Genomic DNA, 22,984 nt, shown 5'->3' with positions numbered 1-22,984 from the left:
TTTCTTGGAAAATTTCAAAACTATTCATAATGCACCCTGATTTTGCTCACTCCCCACTCTTTTTTGTCCCTCTGCCACCCTGCCTTTCCACTATCATCCCTACTAGAGCAATTCTAGAGTGTTTTTGTTCACTTTGGAATTATCATGAGCATCTGGAATGGTGGAATAAGATCATTTATATTAATACAAGAAGAGAAGAGACCAGCATTGGAAGCTACTTTCTGGGTGAGATTGTTAAGATATCATCTGTAGTTGCTGCAAAAGTTATATTTTGAGTGACATTGTTAAAAACACCATCTGCAATTTGTTGCCTAACTGTCAAAATATACCCTATCATCAAGAAAGGAATTCTATCTGAAGCATATCTCTGTAAATACCACTGTCTTTTTAACTCCTACAATGGTGATTTAAAATCATCTAACACACACACACACACACACACACACACACACACACACATATAAAATTTTACCAAGGATTTCTTACCACAGATTCACAGGATTTGATTCTTCCATAAACATGAGAAACCACACCATGGTGACAGAATTCACCTTGCTGGGCATCCCTGAGACAGCAGGCCTGGAGAAGGTCCTGCTCCTCCTCTTCTCAGCAATGTACACCTTTGCCCTCCTGGGAAACTTCCTCATTCTTACTGCGGTCATATCCTCTCAGCGACTCCACACTCCCATGTACTTCTTCTTGGGAAACCTCTCCATCTTTGACTTGGGTTTCTGCTCCACTACAGCTCCAAAGATGTTGTCATATCTTTCAGGACAGGGTCGAGGAATCTCTTTCCAGGGCTGTGTTGTACAACACTTTTTCTATCATTGTCTGGGTTGTACATTGTGTTTCCTGTACACAGTGATGGCCTATGACCGCTTTGTTGCCATATGCTTCCCTCTGAGATACACAGTCATCATGAACCACAGAGTGTGCTGTGTCTTTGCCACAGGGACCTGGATGAGTGGCTGTGTGCACTCTGTTATCCTAACTTCCCTCACTTTCCAGTTGCCCTACTGTGGACCCAGTGAGGTGGATTACTACTTCTGTGACATGCCTGCCGTGTTACTACTGGCTTGTGAGGACCCCTCTCTAGCACAGAAGGTAGGCTTTACAAATGTTGGTCTTTTGTCTCTCATTTGTTTTCTTCTCATTGTTGTGTCCTACACTCGAATTGGGATCTCCATCTTAAAAATCCGCTCAAAAGAAGGGAGGCAGAAAGCGTTTTCCACCTGCAGTGCCCACCTCACTGCCATCATCTGTGTTTATGGTCCAGTCATCGTCATCTACCTACAGCCCAATCCCAGTCCATTGCTTAGTGCAATTATTCAAATTTTGCACAACCTTGTGACACCCACAATCAACCCAATGATCTACAGCCTGAGGAATAAGGACGTGAAAGCAGCCCTCAGACATGTATTTTTTAAGAAGTGTCTCAGTCTTGAAAATAAATGAAAACATCTAAATTGTAAATGAATAAAGTCTGATTCACCATTTAAAAGAACAGTTTTGAATCTGCAACTTGCTTCATAAGACAAATTGGCATCCATAATATCCAAGTCATATTTAAATAAAATATAGATTACATTAATTTATCACTTTTTTCATTATTTGAAGATATAGACTTATTTTATATCTCCATGTTTTTTACAATAAAATATAAGTGGCAAAGTTTCTTAGCAGATCCAGTGTTGATTTTTCTTTTATTTTGGTGTGGGGAGGAAGACAGGATTTCTTTGTATAATCTTGGCTGCTCAAGCCATGTAGAACAGCCTGGCCTCAAAGACACAGAGGTCTCCCAGGGGTGGCTACCAACTAGACCTCCTGTGCTGCTTTTTGTGTTATGTGCTTTCTCTATAACCACATCTATTCCTCAAGTATTTGTTATCTTCTAACTCTTTAAATGTGATTCCTCACAATGTAACTGTGCCTACTTTACATGTTCCCAGAACATTTACTCTAAATTGTATCTACCAAGAATCATTCAGTGCAAGGTCTATTTTTATAATTAAATGCTAACAACTTATGCATGCTCCCTGATTGACATATTGTAGTCACGATAAAAGATGGATGTACTACTTTAGAATGCTGACAACACAGTATAGCATACAGCCTGTTAAGTTACAGTAGAGCGTGTATGACTGAGAATTCGGTATAGCTTTCATTGTCTTATATTGTGATAGAGCATCACACTTACTTTGTAAGAACATGAAAATTCAGACTGTGAAGTGTAGTTCCTATTGCCTCTATATCACTTTTTACATTGTCATGATATTGAATGTGCTAAGCAAAATAATTGGGATTCGGGGACAACACATAATAGAGTTACTGAAGAATGAAGTCCCAATGTAATCAATTATATTTCACTCATTAATTGGACTTCTACAGAGAACTAGCTCTCCTGAAGGGCTCACCTCACTTCTTTCCATCAACAAAACATTCGGTCAAGCTGTGAGCCTGACTTATGAGAGGAAGCAGACAAAATCTTTCATTCAGAAAAAGACAGATCCTTTTTAGAGAAATGAAAAATATATCAAATTCTGAGGTTTCTCTTGGGCTAGATAGTATTTATTGCCCCTACAAAGACTAAAATACTAATTGTAAATGCATTGAGTATCTCAAAATTTTGGACTGCTTGGATAAATGGGAGTATAGATAGAGGAATTGTTGTCAAATGGTAAATAATAATGGGATGGAAGAATGTTATTGCTCTCTCCTTTACATATAATCCTAGTTAACTATCAGATAAAAACAATTTATCTTTCATTTGCCTGGTGCCAGTCAAAGACAAATACTGGGTATAATTCTAGTAAAGAATACTGGTTAATGAATAACAGGATTTTTTTTATTTTTTATTTTATTTATTTATTAAAAATTTCCACCTCCTCCCATCCTCCCACTTTCCATCCTCTTCCCCGCACTTCTTCTCCCCCTCACTCTCTAGTCCTAAAAAAAGTCAGGGTTCCCTGACCTGTGGAAAGTCCAAGGTCCTCCCCCCTCCGTCCATGTCTAGGAAGGTGAACATCCAAACTGGCTAGGCTCCCACCAAGCCAGAACATGAAGTAGGAACAAAACCCCATGCCATTGTCCTTGGCTTCTCATCAGCCCTCATTGTTCGCCATGTTCAGAGAGTCCGGTTTGATCACATGCTTGTTCAGTCCCAGTCCAGCTGCCCTTGGTGAGCTCCCATCAGATCAGTCCCACTGTCTCAGTGGGCAGACACACCCCTCGCGGTCCTGACGTCCTTGCTCATGTTCTCCCTCTTTCTGCTCTTCACATGGGCCTTGGGAACTCAGTCCAGTGCTACAATGTGAGTCTCTGTCTCTATCTCCATCCATCACCAGATGAAGATTCTATGGGGATATGCAAGATATTCATCAGTGTGTCTATGGGAGAAGGCCAGTTCAGGCACCCTCCTCTCTGCTGCCCAAGAACCTAGCTGGTGAAATCCCCTTGGACACCTAGGAGCCCCTCTAGAGCCAAGTCTCTTGCCAACCTAAAATGGCTCCCTTAGTTAAGATATCTTCTTCACTGCTCCCATATCCACCCTTCCTCCATCTCAACCATCCCTTCCCCCTAAGCTCTCACCAATCCTCCTCTTTTCCTTTCTCTCTCCCCATCTCTACTTTCCCCCAACCCACCCCCACCCCTCTGTTCCCAACTTTTTCCCAGCAATCTTGTCTACTTCCAATATCCAGGAGGATAACTATATGTTTTTCTTAGGGTTCACCTTCTTATTTAGCTTCTCTAAGATCACGAACTGCAGGCTCAGTGTCCTTTGTTTATGGCTAGAAACCACTTATGAGTGGTTTCCTCTTTTATTGTCTGGGTTATCTCACTCAGTAAAGTGTTTTCTATTTCTATCCATTTGCATGCAAAATTCAAGATGTCATTTGTTTTTTACCGCTGAGTAAAACTCTAAAGTGTATATGTACCACGCCTTCTTTATCCATTCTTCTATTGAGGGGAATCTAGGTTGTTTCCAGGTTCTGGCTTTTACAAATAGTGCTTCTATGAACATAGTTGAACAAATGCTTTGTAGTATGATTGGGCATCTCTTGGATATAATCCCAAGAGTGGAACTGGAGAATCCTGAGGTAGAGACTAGACATTAAAACTCTGATTACCCCAATTTTAAAAATGGGGTACTGAAATGAACAGAGAATTCTCAACAGAAGATATTCAAATGGCCAAAAGACACTTAAGGTCATGCTCAACCTCCTCAGTGGATCAGGGAAATGCAAATCAAAACAACTTTGAGATCCCATCTTACACCTGTCAGAATGGCTAAAATCAAAAACACCAATGATAGCTTATGCTGGAGAGGATGTGGAGTAAGGGAAACACTCATCCATTGTTGGTGGGAATGCAAACTTGTGCAACCACTTTGGAAATCAATGTGGCGGTTTCTCAGGAAACTAACAGGATTTTTTTCTTTTTTTTTTTCTTTTTAGTTTTTAGTATGTAGGAAACAAGGGACAAAACCAGGGTGTATTGCAGAAATGCCAGCAATAGGGTCTAAGGCAGAGTTTTCCGGATTCCAGGATAAAAACCTCAACATTGAGTGCAGAGTTGTTGTTATAATCCTAGGATGAGTAGGTTCATATCAGGCCCTTTGAAACACTGCTAAATTTTGTTTTACTGACATTATGTATTGGAAAATAACTTTTGTGTATGTTCCACTAACAATTTTAGTCTGTCAATATCTATACTACAAAGTCACACAACTCACAAGATTATCAAGTCTTCATACTTTACTCTCAAGCTCTTTGGGTACTGTTTTAACTGTTACTGATTTTCTGAACTAGGTGATATAGGAATATAAGAGTAACAATTTTCCCAAAATTCTGAGTCTCACCTCAAGGATCCCATCATCCATCTCTGTCCTTAACTATGTTCTTGGGCCACTTACATTACTTGTCTTTCCATATCTGTGATCACAATACCTGACAACACATTTTAAGGAGGGTGGTCAATTTGTTTGAGCTTATAGTTATAAAGTCTACATTGAAAGATCACTTGATTCTGTATGTATGGGCCTATAATGCAATCATAAGTAAACCATGTGTCAGTGATATGTCGTAGATGGTATTCACTTCTTGATTGGCAAAGAGCAGAAGCAGAAAATGACAAGGCTTGTGACATGGTGCAAGCATTAAAACAGTACCCAGTGAACCACTTCCTCAAGATAGATGCATAACCTAAAATTCCAACCAGGAGTAGTAATGTTACTGTATGAGGCCACATATTCTAAATTTGACATCATTGTCCTTTCACTCAATGTCTCAGACCCATCTAATAATTATGACTTCACTTAATTTCTCTATAAATATTTTTCTTGTTTTTTTTTTGTTGGGCAATTTTTTAGTATTAAATAGATTCTTCTCTTATACAATACATCCTGATCACAGTTTACCCTCCCTTAATTTCTCCCATCTTATTCCCCCTGCACTCAGTTTCCACATTGTTCAAGCCCCTGCTGTGATGATGATCTCTGTCTAGGCTCCAGAAAGTAAGCCTTTATAAGTCCAAAATGACAAAGTTGCTATTTATAGAGGTACAAGAAACATTCAAATTCCAAAATGAAGAAAAGGAATAACACAAAAGGGATTAGACGGAAGAAAAACTAAAACTCAACAGGGCAGACACTAAATCCTGTACCTATATGCCCAGCATCTAGGGATCTCGCCGATTATGCATTTGATCCTGCCATTTTTTGGTACACATGGCCTTAATAAAAAGCAAACAAAAACCATATTTTTTTTATTGATTCTTTGGGAATTTCACACCACGTACCCTAAACACACTTACTTCCCAGTCCCTTTATTACTGCTGCTCACTGCTGCAGCATGGTCTCCCATACAAAACAAACAACAAAAAGCCACCTGGATCCTTAGTCTTTCCCACACCCTTTTGTCCAATTAGCCCTACCTGCAAGACAATATTCATTTCTATGACTCTTTGGTTTGTCAAGGCCTCTGATACAACATAATTCCTCTTGGATATCCTGCTGTTGTCCCGAGTCATGGAATCCTGAGGTTAATGTTTTTCCTTCCTCAGGACCAGAGCATTCAGGCACTCCCGCAGGCCATAGAAGGGGTAGATATTAGGGGGGGGCCACCCCATGGTACAGGATGTGGGTCTGAGTGGTAATTGTGCAGGTCTCAGTCTGGGCCACCACCCATCTCAGGTGAGGGGAAGATCATGTTTCTTACACCCATACTTTCTGGGTCAGCTCTTCCAAACGAGTCATTGTAGTGGCATTTCAATTGTATTGTAATAAATAAAGACTGAAATAAAGACTGCCTGAAGATCTGAGGGTAAAACAGTTCTGCTGGTCAGCCTTACAGTCCAGGTTGTAGTAATACATACCTTTAATCCCAGTAGCCTCAATGACATGCAACTTTAATTGCAGTAATCACACTAGTTGCCACAGAAACCGGGTGTTGCATGCTTTTAATCACATTGGAGTGGTGCACACCTTTCATCCCAGCCCCTAGAGAGGATAATAAAACAGGAGGAAACAGTTCTCAACACACAATCTCCTTTTGAGATCCCAGGAGGCAGGATCTCCATTTCAGACTGAGATTGAGGTAATAGCCAGTGACTGGCTGTTTTGATTTTCAGATCTTTCAGAACTTCAGTTTCTGACCCTGACCTTTTGTTAACCGTGCTTCATTTGACACTTAACTTTTTGTGGCAAGAATTTACAAAAATGTCCAAGGACCACCCACCTCCATCCAGGTCTAGTAAGGTGAGCATCCAAACTGCCTAGGCTTCCACAAAGCCAATACGAGCAGTAGGATCAAAAACCCATTGCCATTGTTCTTGAGTTCTATTGCTCTTTGGGCTGACGAGGGAGGGAGACATTATTGGTGGACGGGGACGGAAATGGAAGGCGGAGGTGAAGAAGAGACAGAAATCTTTAAGAAAGAAAGAAAGAGAGAGAGAGAGAGAGAGAGAGAGAGAGAGAGAGAGAGAGAGAGAGAGAAAGAAAGAAAGAAAGAAAGAAAGAATTTACAGAAAAAAAAAAAAACATTTGCCTGAGGCTTTTTAGCCACAAAAACAAGCCAGGGCTGAGATTGGAGTCACAGCTGTTAAGAATTGGAACCCAAACCTAGGTACCTGGGTTCAGGAGAAAAACTAATGCTCCCAGCTTCAATCTGCCCTGGCTTAGCTTTCATGTAAATACGGAAAATACACAGAGAATCTGGATACTGCATGCTATTGTGTTCTCTTTGAATTATTTGACTGCTGAGGAAGGAGCAAGAGCTGCTAAAAGACTTTTGATTATAAATGTTGCTGGATTAATTCTATTTATATACTTTGGAAATGCCTTGACTTCAAAATTTAATTCGAAAGATATGTTACTTTGGAAAAGAGGTTTTGCTTTTGTTTCCATGGGAAGTGAGATCCCTTCTGATTAAGAAAAATAAAGTTTGATCAAAATGCCTTGACTACAAAATTTAAGTCAAAAGATATATTACTTTAGAAAAGAAGTTTTGCTTTTGTTTCCATAGGAAATGAGAGTCTGTGAATTCATTTTTGATTAAGAAGAATAAGGTTTGATCAAAATGCCTTGACTTCAAATTTTAAGTTAAAAGATATGTTGCTTTAGAAAAGAAGTTTTGCTTTTGTTTCTATAGGAAATGAGTTTCTGTGAATTCATTCTTGGTAAAGAAAAATAAGATTTGAGTGGCTGTGGATTCATTCTGAGTTAAGAAAAATAAGGTTTGATCAAAGAAGACCCCCTAAATAATTTTCAATGGGAAAAAATAACCCAGATGATCCAACATTTCAGAGTAAATTTGTTATAGTTTCCTCTGATTTCTACATCCAGGACACCTTCAAGAATTTTGGCTGAAATGATTCAGACTCACAAAATACTTCCATTAGGATTTAGCCATAATCCTAAATTTTCTTTGGGTCCCCATAAGATTATGCCCCCAATCAGCAGGAAGTAGCCTAGAAAATTATGCCTACCTTCCCCTAAAAAATAGATTATGGATGTTTGTCTTTGTTTAGTGTGTTGCTTACATGTTGTTATGTTGGACTAGAAGTCCAAATATCAGGAAGGAGTTGCCTCAGATACCATTCACACAGCCACAATTGATGCAAAAGCAAGAGTATTTTATTCTGTCATGACAGGGCCCTTCAGGTTCTGGATATGAAAGACATCCGATAGCTGTTACAGTCCATCTTTTAAAGCAAAAAGCCACAGACACAAGGGGGGGCGGGGAACCTGAAGATTGTTTTCCAACTTATTGGATTGGCTTATTCAAAGGATTACTAGCAGTGATTGGTCTATTCGAGGGCAGGAGAACAGCTGTGTGATCGAGTGAGAAAAGGGGGTGCATCTATGGGCCATCCTGACCTTATTCTAGTGACTGAGTCAGTATCTGTGGGTTGTATTTGCCTCAATTCCCAGAATGGAGTTCTGTTTGAAGATTATTCACAAGGACACAGGAGGATGAGCAGTCCAGCATGTGTGTGTTGGGGGGGACTGCCCAATTTTCAAATGTTAAGAGGCTTCAGAAAATGTCTTTAGAGCTGAGAGGCCTCAGAAATACATTTAGAGTCTTTCAGTTATGGACAATGGTCAGAGGAAATAAAGCTAAAAAAGAGGAATTAGATTCAAGGTTCTTGTTTTAAATAATAATAATGGTAATAATAATAAAGGGCCAGGTGGTGATGGCACAGAGCTTTAATGCCAGCACTGGAGAGGAAGAAGCAGGTAGATTTCTGTGAGTCAAGGTCATCCTGTTCTACACAGTGAGTTCTAGGACAGGCTCCATAGCTATTCAGAAATCCTGTCTAGAAAAATTATGGAAGAAAGAAAGAAAGAAAGAAAGAAAGAAAGAAAGAAAGAAAGAAAGAAAGAAAGAAAGAAAGAGAAAAAGAAAAGTGAAAAAAGAAAGAAAAAGAAAAAGGGATATAAATATGGTAAGATAGAAAGGTAGATTATTGAATCTACTTTATAAAAGCAACTATTAGCTTTAAATGTTTTACATTGGTTTTACTTTTATATATTATATATAAATTTTGTACTTTGATACAAATTTGAGATTAATTTTGTTTATTTTTATTTTTTTAATTAATTTATTTATTTATTGAAGATTTCTTTCTCTTCCCCGCCACTGCTTCCCATTTCCCTCCCCCTCCCCCAAAAGAGTCCCCCTCCAACACATTGTACATATGTTTCTTATCTTGTTCAAGCTATTGTACCTATATAGTTCATTTAATAATGTAATGCAATTTTCAAGTCATTCAAAATTATTATTACCAACTGTTTAGGGTAATAAAATATATATAGGTTAGTAGTTAATCACCTAGTATAATTGAACTTGTAGTCACATTAGGTATGTTTTCAAGGACAAACAAAGATATAATTTAGATAGACAGGTCATCTTCAAACACTTCAGAGATCTATAGAATATGGCATTTAAGATGTTTTAATAATCTAGGTTCTTTTTTTTTATGACAATGAAACATGTCTGCTCCTGGCAGCATCAATCTACCTCAGAGAAGATAACGGCCATCGACAAAACTCCACATGGAGTTTACATTCTTTTTGACAAAAGTAAGCCACTGGGCAAGAAAATGCCCCTGCTTTGAATATTGACATTATGCTGTCTTAATTAGACAAGCAGGATATAAATGTCTGTCTAATATACTGGGTCTGTAGACCAAAGAAGAATGCCCCAACATTGCAGAGGAATTTTGGGTGACTGTCATAGCAGCCAGCTATTTCTGTCATTACTCAAATCCCTGCTTACTCACCTAATATTATTTCCTTTTTGCATCTCTGAAAAGTTGAAGATTAGATAGCTATAGTTATAGTTTACTAGATACAGAAGGCAAGTTACAATAGTAAGTAAATTAGGTATATATCTTTGGACTCACCAAGATAAGATAGATATGAAGTATTTTCTCTGAATTTGTCAAATGCAAATGGTCTAGACATTGTTGATATATTTATTGCCTCTATACAGTCCAAAAACCCCATCAAATTGTAATCAAGTAAATGCACACATGCACACACGCATGCATGAGCACACACACACCATAAAACCAGAACAGAACTGTATAGAGTTCACTTTATGCTTGGCAACTACTCATATTCATTTTTTCTCTCTTTTTTAAATCATATTCTTTTTTTTATACTTGTGTTTCCTAGACTCTAACTATCTTACAGAACAGGGGATTGTAAAGGTTTTCCAACCCAACAAACTTCTCTTCGGACATACAAATCAAAATCAGACCAAATCACACTGAATTAGAAAAGGCCAGGATTAAATGGATGCCAGCACTCCCAGGAAGTCCTTCAGGTTCCCCAGGGAGGAAGACCAGAAATCCACAGAGAGTGGGAAGAAAAACTGGAGAGACCTCATGTTCATTCTCTGGGGCAGTTTAAACAGCCCGTGAGAGTGGTCTTGACTCTCTCTGTCACCATTTGACAGGCTTTCTCAAAGGTAGGGTTTGGACTGAGGCAATTCTCAGGGGAGGGGGCTTGAAATGGAACTTTCCACTAAAACATTTCAAAATGAATTACAGGGGCTGGAGTGATGCTTCCAATAAAACAATCCAGACTCCTTGGATAAAAGGGTGAGCAGCTCGAGTCTGGCTACTTCCTGCAGGCATGGGGCAACTTGGGAGAGGAGAGAGTTGTGAGCTGGTTGGGTCACACTCAGCAAGAGGTACAGCTGGAGAGGCATCTGGTTTACTACCCTTCTGGTAGCCATTTCAGGCGTCTGTTCCTTGGGGGATATGAGAAGGCATGTGGCTAGGAGAAAAAATACATTGTTATTATTGGCCCTATGAATGGGACTAGTCATGGGAGGGGTCATTAACTGCCAGAAAGAATGGGACAGAGAAGTGCCTGGGTTATACAGGAGAGGCACTGGTGAATAAGGAGAACAGGTATGCACTTTTAAAATCAGATTTTAGTTGGTATGTGTCATTTTGAGCCAGGAACCAATGGTGAAGTCCCAGGAGCTGGGGGTGTTGGTGTTGTCTGGAGGGCCCTTTGTAAATTGATCTTGGCTCAGACAGTAGGAGTGTCCTGTAAAATTTGCTTGAAAATGAGTGGGGTTAAAATAGGCTCTGAAGACTTAGTTTTTACCAGACCTGATTTTTAAGACAGCTAGAACAGTGAACCATGCATGACCCAGTTAAGACTTGTAAACATCATATTAAGGTCAATGTGGAACTGTAGAGTAAGATATTCAGAACTTACACTTCTTTAAGATATAACTAGAGTATAATTCATATTTACCTCTTAATATCTTTTCTAAAAATAGGAATATTCATAATTGTAATGAATACATTTATAGATTAATGAAATTGGCATGCTATTGTCTGGCATATTTTACAGTCTTGTGATTATTTTTTAGTTCGTTGTACCATGATAGAGTAAATATCCTGCCCAGACATAATTTAATGGAGGAGGTAGATGAGATAATGCATGTTTGGATGTGTGAGAAGTACTTATTTGTTAATGTATTTATGTTCTTTTATGGAATGATGCCAATAGTGAGGCCTGCTGTGAAATAGCTTTCTAGCTGTTTCAGGAAAATGTCCTGTGGTTGCCTGGCAACAAGTTGCTATGTGATTTTTTTTTTTTTTGCCAATAGAATAGGCACATAAGCCGAAATGCTACTGAAAATAAGCAGGATAAAACATTCTCTTTCAATTAACATCAACCTTTATAGAAACACATTATATAAATATGTACAGAATTATATAAATATATAGAGAATGTGCATATTATATAGAAATTAAATAGAAATATAAAAATTATACAGAAACATGATTACAACTTAATTCTTTCAAGTTCTGAGAAAGAGACCGAAATATATTAAATTTTAGCAGCCAGGGTTAAGAAGCCAGGAGAGAGGTGGTGGTTGATTAAGTCCCTCAGTACACATAATTTCCAGGGTTTTTCATTAGTTTCATAAAAATTCCAAAAGTAAAAGCAAATAAAACCTTCAAGTTCATTTTCCCAAGGAATCTGAAGTGTATATGACTTATGCTACCTCATTCCCAAGGTTACATTAATAAATAAACAAGCAGAGGTAAGAAAAGACTCTCAGACCAGCAGAGCTAGCTGCATACAAGTCCCCCTAGGGGCTCCAGAATGCAGCTGTCGTGTTTCTCTATCCAGGCTGGGATGGGCTTTTCTATGACACAGCCTATTAGCTCTAGATTCTTAATGGCTAACTCTTAAATTTTAATTTAACCTATTTCTATTAATCTGTGTATAGCCATGAAGCTGTGGTTTACCAGGTAAAATTCCAAGTGTCTGTCTCTGGTGGCTGATGGTTGTTTCTCTCCTCCTTCTTTCTCCCAGCATTCAGTCCAGTTTTCTCCACCTACATAAGTTCTGCCCTATCAACAGGTGAAAACAATTTCTTTATTCATTAAAGGTAATCACAGCACACAGAGGGGACTCTCACATCACCCCACTTTTTTTTTGTTCTTCAATGGTCTGTGTCTGAATCCACAATGTGCATGATATTTCAATTCTCATTAGCGTGAAAGACTCCCCACCCCACGACCCCAACAGCAACCTCTGTGCACACACCCAAGGACGGGAATAAACAGGAAAGGGCAACAATTGAAAATGGGAGTAACTAATTCATTGTAGGATGTCTTCAGCTGGCTTCCAGATATCTTTACTTTTTAGTTCATGTAGTCTGGGCCCTGTTTTGTGCACTCCAGCTGTGACCTTCCTGCAGTTTTGCCTTTGGTTTGCACTGATAGAAGAATGACACAGAAAGTGAGTTCCGTGAGTTCCATTAACTTTGGCTTTCTGTCTCTGATGCTTCTCTTCAGTGCTTGTATCTCTTATGCACACATTGGGATTGCCATCCTGAGAATCCATTCAACAGAGGGCAGGCAACAAGCATTCTCCACCTGCAGTGCCCACCTCACTGCCATCCTCTGTGCCTATGGACCTATCATCATCATCTACCTGCAGCACACAGCAAATCCCCTGCTTGGTGCTGAGGTGCAAATATTAAACAATATTGTCTCACCCATGCTGAACTCATTAACCACTTTAGCCCATTAGCTCACACTTTGTATTAGCTCTTATAACTTATATTAACCCATTTTCTTATCTGTGTTAGCCACATGGCTCAGTATTTTTTCCAGCAGGGCAGCTCACATCCTGCTTCTTCGGTATCTGGACAGGACTGTGGAGGGAGCTTCCTTCTTTCCAGAATACTCCTGTTCCCATTGCCCCACCTCAACTTCTTGTCTGGTCATCCCACCTATACTTCCTGCCTGGATACTGGCCAACCAGCATTTATTTAAAATATAATTCACAGAATATAGACAATTCTCCCACACCAATCTTTAGTGTCCAAATATTTCTACAGCAGAGCTGTCAGGTAAGAGCTCCTAATATTTCAAAAGGGCAGCAATCTCAAGCTGTGGCGGACTGCACTGGGATACTGGAGAAGAAAGAATGAGAGCTAAGAATTTTAAGTTTTGATATAGATATTTCATTATATATATGGATTGCATCCCATGGAAGATCACCATTAAATGTCTTTTCTCTTAGTGTGTGTGTGTGTGTGTGTGTGTGTGTGTGTGTGTGTTTTACTGTCTCTACTCTATCTTTGAATTAGAACAGATAGAATTTTGGTGAAACTCAAAGCTACCTCATCCCGTGTCAAAGGCAATGAGGATGATGCCAACCACATCATAATTGATGCAGTTCCTGGCAGAATGCCACTTACATCATTTGAAATTGATTTGACAAGGACCACTTCTTCTGGGAGTGTTTCCAAGAGTATTGCCTCTCCACAATCATCTGGTTAAAACTGAGTACCATATATTGCTCTGGAACTAAACAAGATCCTTTCCACACTCGTTTGGTATGCTGGTCATGTACTTAATCATAACCATATCACCCAGGTACTTCTGGTAGATCTCTACAATCATGAAATATTGGCAGTCACTGACCCTAGGTTACAGATGCAGGTTCAAGAAGTTATAGCAGTTCCCACGCCTGCGTCTCACTGTCTGCTTTATCTCTGATGTTGCCCTCTTGAATACATCCCTTAGCCCATCAGTTTCCCAACTTATCCTTTAATGGAAAAACCTTCTCATCTACTGTGGAAATGTCCTAAATATCAGTCGTTCTTATCCAGCTAATTCTCCCTCTGAGCCTTGTTGTCTTACTTCATGTCTAATAGGACTACAAATAAAAATAATTTCCCCCTTTCTTTTCAGAATAAGAAGAGCAAGAAGGAGGTTGTTTATTGGGATCACACACATTTTCCTGTTATTATTTTCATCTGTAATTTTTTAATTATACATTATTCTGACCTCCAGATCTGCGAGCTAAGTAAATGTCTGCCCTTTATACCATAGTTGGTGGCTGTAAACTTTGTATGTCAGTGAAAAATGGATAGAGATGTCAAAATAGTCCCTCCAAACACAGCACAATTAAGCCAAGGAGTTAATGAAATGATTTCTCCATAAGACTTCTTCCTCTTGGGATTAATACCCAAAGGGAGATCACAATTATTTAAAAATCTCTTGTGTTGTGAATTATTGCAGTTCCTGGAAGCAAACAGGAAATTGCTGCCAGGGAGCTGAAGCACACTTGGATGTGCAGCATTCTACTAGAAACTGAAAAAATGAGGAGGAATAATTATCAATTCCAACTTACAGACTGAATCATAGTGAGACTCCTTTCTTCTGCTGCAGGTACAGAGGGAAACAACGCTCAATAACAACATCCATCATATTAGGCTTTCTATTGGCTCAGTAAGTGCTCAATGTCTCCTTCACCTTTATCAGAGTGCTCAGTCTCTCAGTCACTAGGGATATAATATGGGGGAAGAGGGCAGATTTATAGGCAATAGATTTTATGAGCTAATCTGTATTTTTTTTTTGAGACAGGGTTTCTCTGTAGCTTTGGAGCCTGTCCTGGAACTAGCTTTTGTAGACCAGGCTGGCCTCAAACTCACAAAGATTCGCTTGCCTCTGCCTCCCGAGTGCTGGGATTATAGGCATGTGCCACCACCGCCTGGCTGCTAATCTGTAATTCAAGGATAATACTGTACTGGAAAACTGAAAAAATATATAAAAATATGTCAGAAATTTTCAAAATATAACAACTGTAAAGGAGTGTTTCTATGCCCACCCCTTCTGTTTAACTCAAATATGGTTCCAGAGTTAGACTTTGCAGCCTGAGGTAGTGGCAACAGTAGCTTCTTTGTTCTACATGGAATGCCAAGGCCTTTCTGTAGGAAGTTTTTCTTTGTTGTTTCTTATGATTCAACAATCTTGAAGAGAGTTAAAGTGAGTTGGCAGATGATGATACATACTTATGTTCAGAGATGAACCTATAAAACTGGATGCACCTTTATTGGTGAAAAGCAGTAGAACTTCATACCATTTAAAATATCTGTGACTTTACTCTCTGCGCTATAATCTTTCCTTCCGTACACTTGGACAATAATACACTTATTAGGTGACATTTTTGAACTCCACCTACTTAGTTTACCTCTTGTGACATATGTTAACAAATATCTTTTAACAATGGAACATAATAGGAAATGTGAGGTTTGGACTAAAGTGTGTGTATGTGCATGTGTCTGTTAGACTGTGTGTGTGTCTGTGTTCATGTATGTACTTGTAAGATGTATAGTATGTATCTAAGAAAGAGAATGAGGCAAAGTTCCACTATTATACAGGAAGCTAGACCTATGGAGACTTCAGTCACTATACTATTCTGATCTTTTTTTCATACACTCCTTAGAATTAGACCATGTAAAATCACAAATCCTCAGTTTTCACAAGAAGAACAAGCAAACATTCATACTTCTGTGTAAGAGAAATGTAGTGCGTTCATTCAGCTTGCGGATTCAGTAATAGTCAGACTTCAAGTTTAAAATCTTGAAATATATTCTTTTTGCTGTAATTTTTTCATAAATACTGTATAGGCTCTTGTTCTCATTACTCTTTGTCTTAGATCCTGTGTGCAATGTGATTGAAAGCATAACTAAAATTTTCATTAACTAAAATTTTCTTGGAAAAATTTAAAACTATGCACCATGCATCCTGATTTTGCTCACTCCACACTCTTTTTTGTCCCTCTTCCACCCTTGCCTTTCTACTATCATCCCTACAAGAGCAATTCTAGGGTGCTTTTCTTCATTTTGGAATTATCATGAACATCTGTAATGATGGAATAGGATCATTTATATGAATACAAGAAGAGAATGGACCAGTATTGGAATCTACTTTCTGAGTGAGAATATTAAGATACCATCTGCAATTGCTCTAAGAGTTACCTTTGGAATGACATTGTTAGAAACACAACCTGCAATTCCATGCCCAGCTGACAAAATATACCCCATCATTGGGAGAGGCAGTTCTGTCTAGAATATATTTCTGTAAATACCACTGACTTTTTAACTCCCACCCTAATGATTTAAAATCATCTAAACCCATATGTGTGTGTATATATATGGTAAAATTTTTATTTTATAAATATATATATATATATGTATATATATATATATATATATATATATATATATATAATTTTACCAAAAATTTCTTCCCACAATTTCCCAGGATTTGATTCTTCTATAAACATGACAAACCACACTGTGGTGACAGAATTCACCTTGCTGGGCATCCCTGAGACAGCAGGCCTGGAGAAGGTCCTGCTCCTCCTATTCTCAGCCCTGTATGCCTTTGCCCTCCTTGGAAACTTCCTCATCCTTACTGCGGTCATATCCTCTCAGCGACTCCACACTCCCATGTACTTTTTCTTGGGAAACCTCTCCATCTTTGACTTGGGTTTCTGCTCCACTACAGCTCCAAAGATGCTGTCATATCTTTCAGGACAGGGTCGAGGAATCTCTTTCCAGGGCTGTGTTGTACAGCTCTTCTTCTATCACTGTCTGGGTTGCACAGAGTGCTTCCTGTACACAGTGATGGCCTATGACCGCTTTGTTGCCATATGCTACCCTCTGAGATACACAGTCATCATGAACCACAGAGTGTGCTGTGTCTTGGCCACAGGGACCTGGATGAGTGGCTGTGTGCACTCTTTTATCTTAACTTCCCTCACTTTCCTGTTGCCCTACTGTGGACCCAGTGAGGTGGTTTATTACTTCTGTGACATGCCTGCCGTGTTACTGCTGGCTTGTGAGGACCCCTCTCTAGCACAGAAGGTAGGCTTTACAAATGTTGGTCTTTTGTCTCTCATTTGCTTTTTCCTAATACTTGTGTCCTACACTCGAATTGGGATCTCCATCTCAAAAATCCGCTCAACAGAAGGAAGGCAGAGAGCATTTTCTACCTGCAGTGCCCACCTCACTGCCATCATCTGTGCTTATGGACCAGTCATCATCATCTACCTACAGCCCAGTCCCAGTCCATTGCTTGGTGCAATAATTCAAATTTTAAACAATCTTGTGACACCCACACTCAACCCACTAATCTACAGCCTGAGGAATAAGGACGTTAAATCAGCCCTGAGGAACATATTTCTTAAGAGAAATCTCAGTCTGGAAAATAAATAAAAATGTCTAAATCTTTGCTTAACAATGTTTGAATCACAATTTCATAGGTCAGATTTGCCTCAACAACTTATTTCACAAGATAAATTGATATCTATAGCTTCCAAGGCATTTTAAAATGAAATGTACATTACATCAATTTACCACATTCTTCGTTGTTTGAAGATACATATTTATTTTATATTTCCTTATATTTTATAATGAAACATAAGTGATAAAGTGTCTTAGAATATCCTGTGTTGATTTTTATGTTCTGTGAATTTTCTCCAAGCACTCCTCTTCTCCCAAGTATTTGTTAGTCACCTAATCCTTTAAGTGATTAAGAGACACACTTACTCTCTCAAATAGACTAAAGCAGAATTTCATATATTTTCCAAAAAAGAGAAGGTAAGTTCAATTTTCTACCAGAAATTCATAAATTCAAACTAATTGAAGTTATATTTATGGTGAACTCTTTCACTCATACAATCTTATGTGAGTTCATACTTGCTTCTTGTGCACATCTTCTTACTGAACTTAATCCTGTTTCTTGTTCTGTAATTTTACCCCTCAAAAGGCACAGATGTGAATTACTTCTCAATGGGTGGTCAGTAAATCTTTTTTGTTTTTTTAAGTGTTGCTTAAATCAAACAAAAAAAGCAATTAAATTGAACTACATTTATGCATTTTATGTTTCTAAATCAGGGAGTCTTTGTAAACTTTCCAAGGGATAACATGTATTTCTTCTCTTTTTAAGTTACATCTAAAAGGCATTTACCTTTATCTAATCATCATGCTTCATAATACTAAGAAATAAATAGAAAAGTTTCATTTGTAGAACCTTATTGAATCTTGCTGCCGGCTTCAGGAATCTTCCTTGTGGTTGCCTGACAATAGACTCCTGTATGATGTTATGCCAATAGAATAGGAGCATTAGCTGAGATGCTGCTGAGAGGAAGCAGGGTAAAATATTTTATTTATCATCAGTCTTTATTTTCTATAAGACTAACCTTTTATTCTTTCAAGTCCCCCAGGAAATACTGAAGTTTATTTAGTTTTAGCAATCAGAGGTGAGGAAGCCAGCAGAAAGATGCCTAGCTAAAACCTCGGCATACATGATTTCTATGTTTTCCTCTCAGTTTCATAACGTTCCTTCAAGTGAAAGCAAATAAAACTTCAAGTTCATTTTTTCCATGAAAGTTGAAATGCAGAGGACTTATGCTACCTTTTCCTGAGTTTACATTAATAAATAAATAAGCAATGGTTAGAAGAGACTCTCAGACCAGCAGAACTAGATGCTTCTGAGTCCCACTAGGGTGCAGCTTTCATGTCTCCTATCCAGGCTGGGATGGGCTTTTCTATGACACAGCTGCCTTTAAGTCATTCCCACTTCTCTAAGTCACTGTTCATGCATCCTTCTCTTAGTCATCTTCATCAACTCACTGGATAGGCAAGTTTGCCTTCAGCTATCTTTTTGGACTACATTGAGTTATATTTCTCACTAATAATTCTCCATCGATTCCAGATGCTGTACAACATTTAAGTGTCCTCTGTGAAGCGAACCCTATTTTGTGTTCCCATGGTATGTAAACACACAGTTCTGAAGGTATTCCTATTCACTGGCAAAGGAGTGAAATCAACCAACTTATGGTTTCTTAATCACACTTTGTTACCTTCAAATAATGTTTGAGAAGGCTCCATTTAACTCCCCTATGTATTCTCCCAGGTAGTGTGTGTTTCTTTGGGGGTGTTGAGCTCTCCTCCGTGAGACTTAGAGATAGTAAAATGGAAAACTGGTGGTTGGAGTTCCACAGTCATATTGACTATTATGTCTTTTGCCTGTTTCTTCACCTTCTTGGGCTCCAATTTCCTCCCTATCTGTTTTGCAAAACAAAACCTTCTTTATGTGGATACCATAAGAACTTGGTGGTATCCTTTAAGCCATTGAGCAGCATTTGTAATGATGATGCTTTACAGAACCAAAAATGTCATTTGGGAGATTTTTATGTAATCCCAATCATTCCCAATTATGTTATTAAATTAGTGATGACCTGAAAATGTTAAGCACTTAGCAAAATGTCTTCACCTGGTGGATATTGAAGAAATAGTCTATGTACTATAGAATTTTCATTAAATTATAGCAGTGTTAATTCAGCATATTAATTAACAACGATGTCTCAGGAATTAATCTTTTTTTCAAAGATGTATACACCCTAAAATTATCCCAAAAGAAATGAACATAGGCTAATTAAACAGCTCAGGAAACAAATTGTTCAGAGCATTCAACTGAAAATAATTTTACCTGGGAGTCACTCTTAGGTTTTGTCAAAGATTTAGTACTTTTACTATTAACAAATACTGTAAGAAGAACTAACAAATAAACCTCTCCATCACACCTCTAGTTCAAAATTGCAGGTAAAAAAAAATTCCTGGGAAGATTACAGCAGCCAACTACCCCGATATCTGAAAAGACTTATTTCTCCTACAGTCAAAGCGGGCAGAACCTGGAGTTTTATGCAAACTGAAATGAGTTGTTTGAGGGGGGTAGGGTTCTGCTTTGGGAACCCTAACATGGCACTTCTTGGGTAGCCCATGTTTGCCGGGAACAGTATTATATGTTCTCAATAATATATAAAATTTTACTTATTTTTTAATGTATGTAAATGTACGTAGGTGCACATGTGCCACCTGGATGCATGTATGAAGAACTCCAACAGTAAGTGACTGTGACATCTGTGTGTGATGAAGTTTAGGAGTCACCAGAGCATCTGATTACACAAAATACCAGTGGTCTATTATGAGGTTAAGTGTATTTACCATAGTTCAATCACCATTGAGTTTTAGTATTAGACTAGAGAGAAAATATGAAGAGTTAGCTGTAGTTACTGTGGAAACAGCAGTTATGATGGTCAGAATAATATTTGTGGGCAAATAATCATATCAAAATAGGAAATTTAAAGAGAATTGGTCAGGAAAAAAGGAATAAAAAGGAGAGGTCTGAGAAATCTGATTACAATGTTCTTTAGCATCCTGTGATTAAATGCATTCTGAAAATCATAATTCAAGTCTCATTATTAGTGACCACTTCTCCAAAATCCTCAACAAACATTACCTGTGTGTACTCAGGGAGTGTGAGTCGGTAGAAAAGGACAACAAATGAAAATAACTCATTACCTCTCAGTGGGATCATGGCATTTTATCACAAATGAGTTTTGAGAAATGTATCATATAACAGGATTATAATGCCACAACATAGATCTGTATGTCATGGGCAAATTTCTCTCTCTAGGAAATTGCTCTCATTTTTCCTCTCAAATATATAGCTTTAATAATCTGCCTTACTAGGTCCCATTCTTATGTATTTTTTTTCTACATGAGAAAAGCTTATAAAATATTACAAGGTATCATAAAGCAATTAAAGGAGAACATTTAGGGATAGTAGTAAAAGTTCCCTGTATGTGATCACATGCCTGATCATTTATGAGAACACTATTTCAAACATACCTCTGTATAAGAAATCACTTACATGGATATAAAAGTGAGATGTAGATTGATTTGATGTTTTGCTCTTTCTACCTGCTAAAGAAATGACATTTATGACTCAGGTTGAATTTCTGTCAAATTATTTACTTTTTCTTATTGTTTTTTTTTTCTTTTATTGCTGAAAAGGAAAATTTTAAATACTAATTTATGAACATGTATGTTTCTAACTAACATGTTTTTATGCATAAGAAATCTTTAATGTGTCCTAAGTTTTATTTTCTCAGAGTCAAATCAATACATATTTAGAAAGGGATAACAAAATAATGATAAATATTTCAGATTTCATACATCCCATTCTTTTTTGTTGTTGTTGTTTTTGTTTTTGTTTTTCAAGACAGGGTTTCTCTATGGTTTTGGAGCCTGTCCTGGAGCTAGCTTTTGTAGACCAGCCTGGTCTCGAACTCACAGAGATCTGCCTGCCTCTGCCTCCCGAGTGCTGGGATTAAAGGCATGCACCACCACTGCCCGGCTCATCCCATTATTTTCTTTCTTTCTTTCTTTCTTTCTTTCTTTCTTTCTTTCTTTCTTTCTTTCTTTCTTTCTTTCTTTCCTTCCTTCCTTCCTTCCTTCCTTCCTTCCTTCCTTCCTTCTTTCTTTCTTTCTTTCTTTCTTTCTTTCTTTCTTTCTTTCTCTCTTATCTATTTGTATCCCAACAGTTTCCCTTCCCTCCTGTCCTTCCAAGACCTACCCCTCCAACTGTGCTCTGCACCCCCTACCCACTCCTCCTCCCATGGACATCAACAAAACACGACAAGTTGAGTTGCAGTAAGACTAAGGTGCAGCATATATCTCCCCGTGCATTAAGGCTGGCAATGCAACTCACTATGAGGAATAGGGTCCCAAAAGCCAACAAAAGAGTCAGAGATAGCTCCTGTTCCCACTATTATGAGTACCATAAGAATACAAAGCTACACAGCTGTCACGTTTTTGAAGAAGGCCTAAGTCAGTCCTTTGCAAGCTCCGTGGTTGTTAGTTCAGTCTCTGTGGGCTCCTGGGAGCCCAGGTTAGTTGATTCTGTGGATATTCTTGCGATTTCCTTGACCTCTCTGGCTCCTGCAATCCTTCCACCCTCTTTCCAGCAGGATTACCAAGTTTGGCTGAATGATTGGCTATAGATATCTGCATCTGTTTTCATTGGTCATTGTATGAAGACTCTCTGTTGACAGTTGGGCCAGGCACTGATCTCAGCACATCCCATAGGCAGGACAGACTATAGGTCAGAGGTTATATGGCTGGGTTTGTTCCCTAAGCCCTTTACTGGAAGTCTTGCCTGGTCACAAAAGATGGTCAGTTGAAGCTACTTCTTCAATGTTGCTGCGAGTCTTATCTGTGGTAATCCTTGCAAATTTCTGGGAGTTTGCCTTGCACCAGTGTTCTACCTGACCCTGAAATTCACTCCTTTCCTGTTGGCTCCTTCTGGGTTTTCCCTCTATACCTTCCCACCTGATCCCACATGTTCCAATTCCCACCTCCCTCTAGCCCACTCAGAAAATCCTTTATAACAAGAACTCCACGTCTTTGAAGAAAGAAATTGGAGAACATATCAGAAAAAGGAAAAATCTTTCATGCTCACGAATAAGTAGGATTAACATAGTAAAATGACCATCTTATCAAAGCTATATATATATATATACACATTTAATGCAATCCCCATTAAAATTCTAACACAATTCTTTATAGACCTTGAAAGAACAATACTCAACTTCATACAGAAAAAAACAAAATGCCCAGGATAGTTAAAACAATACTGTACAATAAAAAGACTTCTGGAAGTATCACCATTCATTATTTCAATTACTACAGAGTTATAGTAATAAAAAATGCATGGTATTGGTATAAAATCAGATAGGTGGATTAATGTGATCAAATAAAAGACCCAGGTATAAATCCACACACCTATAGACACCTGA

The 22,984-nt window shown here is 38.3% G+C and overlaps 2 protein-coding genes across 2 annotated transcripts; both read left to right on the top strand.

Annotated features, from left to right (window-relative positions):
- The first annotated feature begins 516 nt into the window (after positions 1–516).
- LOC126495940 (putative olfactory receptor 10D4) lies at positions 517–1,455 on the top strand. The gene has a single exon (XM_050133538.1). It carries the CDS (start codon positions 520–522, stop codon positions 1,453–1,455), a length of 936 nt encoding a protein of 311 aa, XP_049989495.1. The 5' UTR covers positions 517–519.
- Positions 1,456–16,619: 15,164 nt separating this feature from the next.
- LOC126495938 (putative olfactory receptor 10D4) lies at positions 16,620–19,631 on the top strand. The gene is made up of 2 exons (XM_050133535.1): positions 16,620–17,514; positions 19,594–19,631. The coding sequence occupies exons 1-2, from the start codon at positions 16,620–16,622 to the stop codon at positions 19,629–19,631; spliced, it is 933 nt and encodes a 310-aa protein (XP_049989492.1).
- Positions 19,632–22,984: the final 3,353 nt, after the last annotated feature.

Source organism: Alexandromys fortis, unplaced genomic scaffold (genome assembly GCF_014885135.2).
Source record: "Alexandromys fortis isolate MF-2015 unplaced genomic scaffold, M_Fortis_MF-2015_v1.1 scaffold_231, whole genome shotgun sequence".
Classification (NCBI taxonomy): Eukaryota; Metazoa; Chordata; class Mammalia; order Rodentia; family Cricetidae; genus Alexandromys; species Alexandromys fortis.
Note: the sequence above shows the minus strand (reverse complement) of the source record. Positions and strands in the feature narration are given on the sequence as shown.

Coding starts and splice junctions, on each gene's coding strand:
- LOC126495940 (XM_050133538.1), top strand. CDS start 520: ATGAGAAACCACACCATGGTGACAGAATTCACCTTGCTGGGCATCCCT.
- LOC126495938 (XM_050133535.1), top strand. CDS start 16,620: ATGACAAACCACACTGTGGTGACAGAATTCACCTTGCTGGGCATCCCT. Junction 17,515..19,593: donor CGTTAAATCAGCCCTGAGGA/ACATATTTCTTA, acceptor CCTGAAAATGTT/AAGCACTTAGCAAAATGTCT.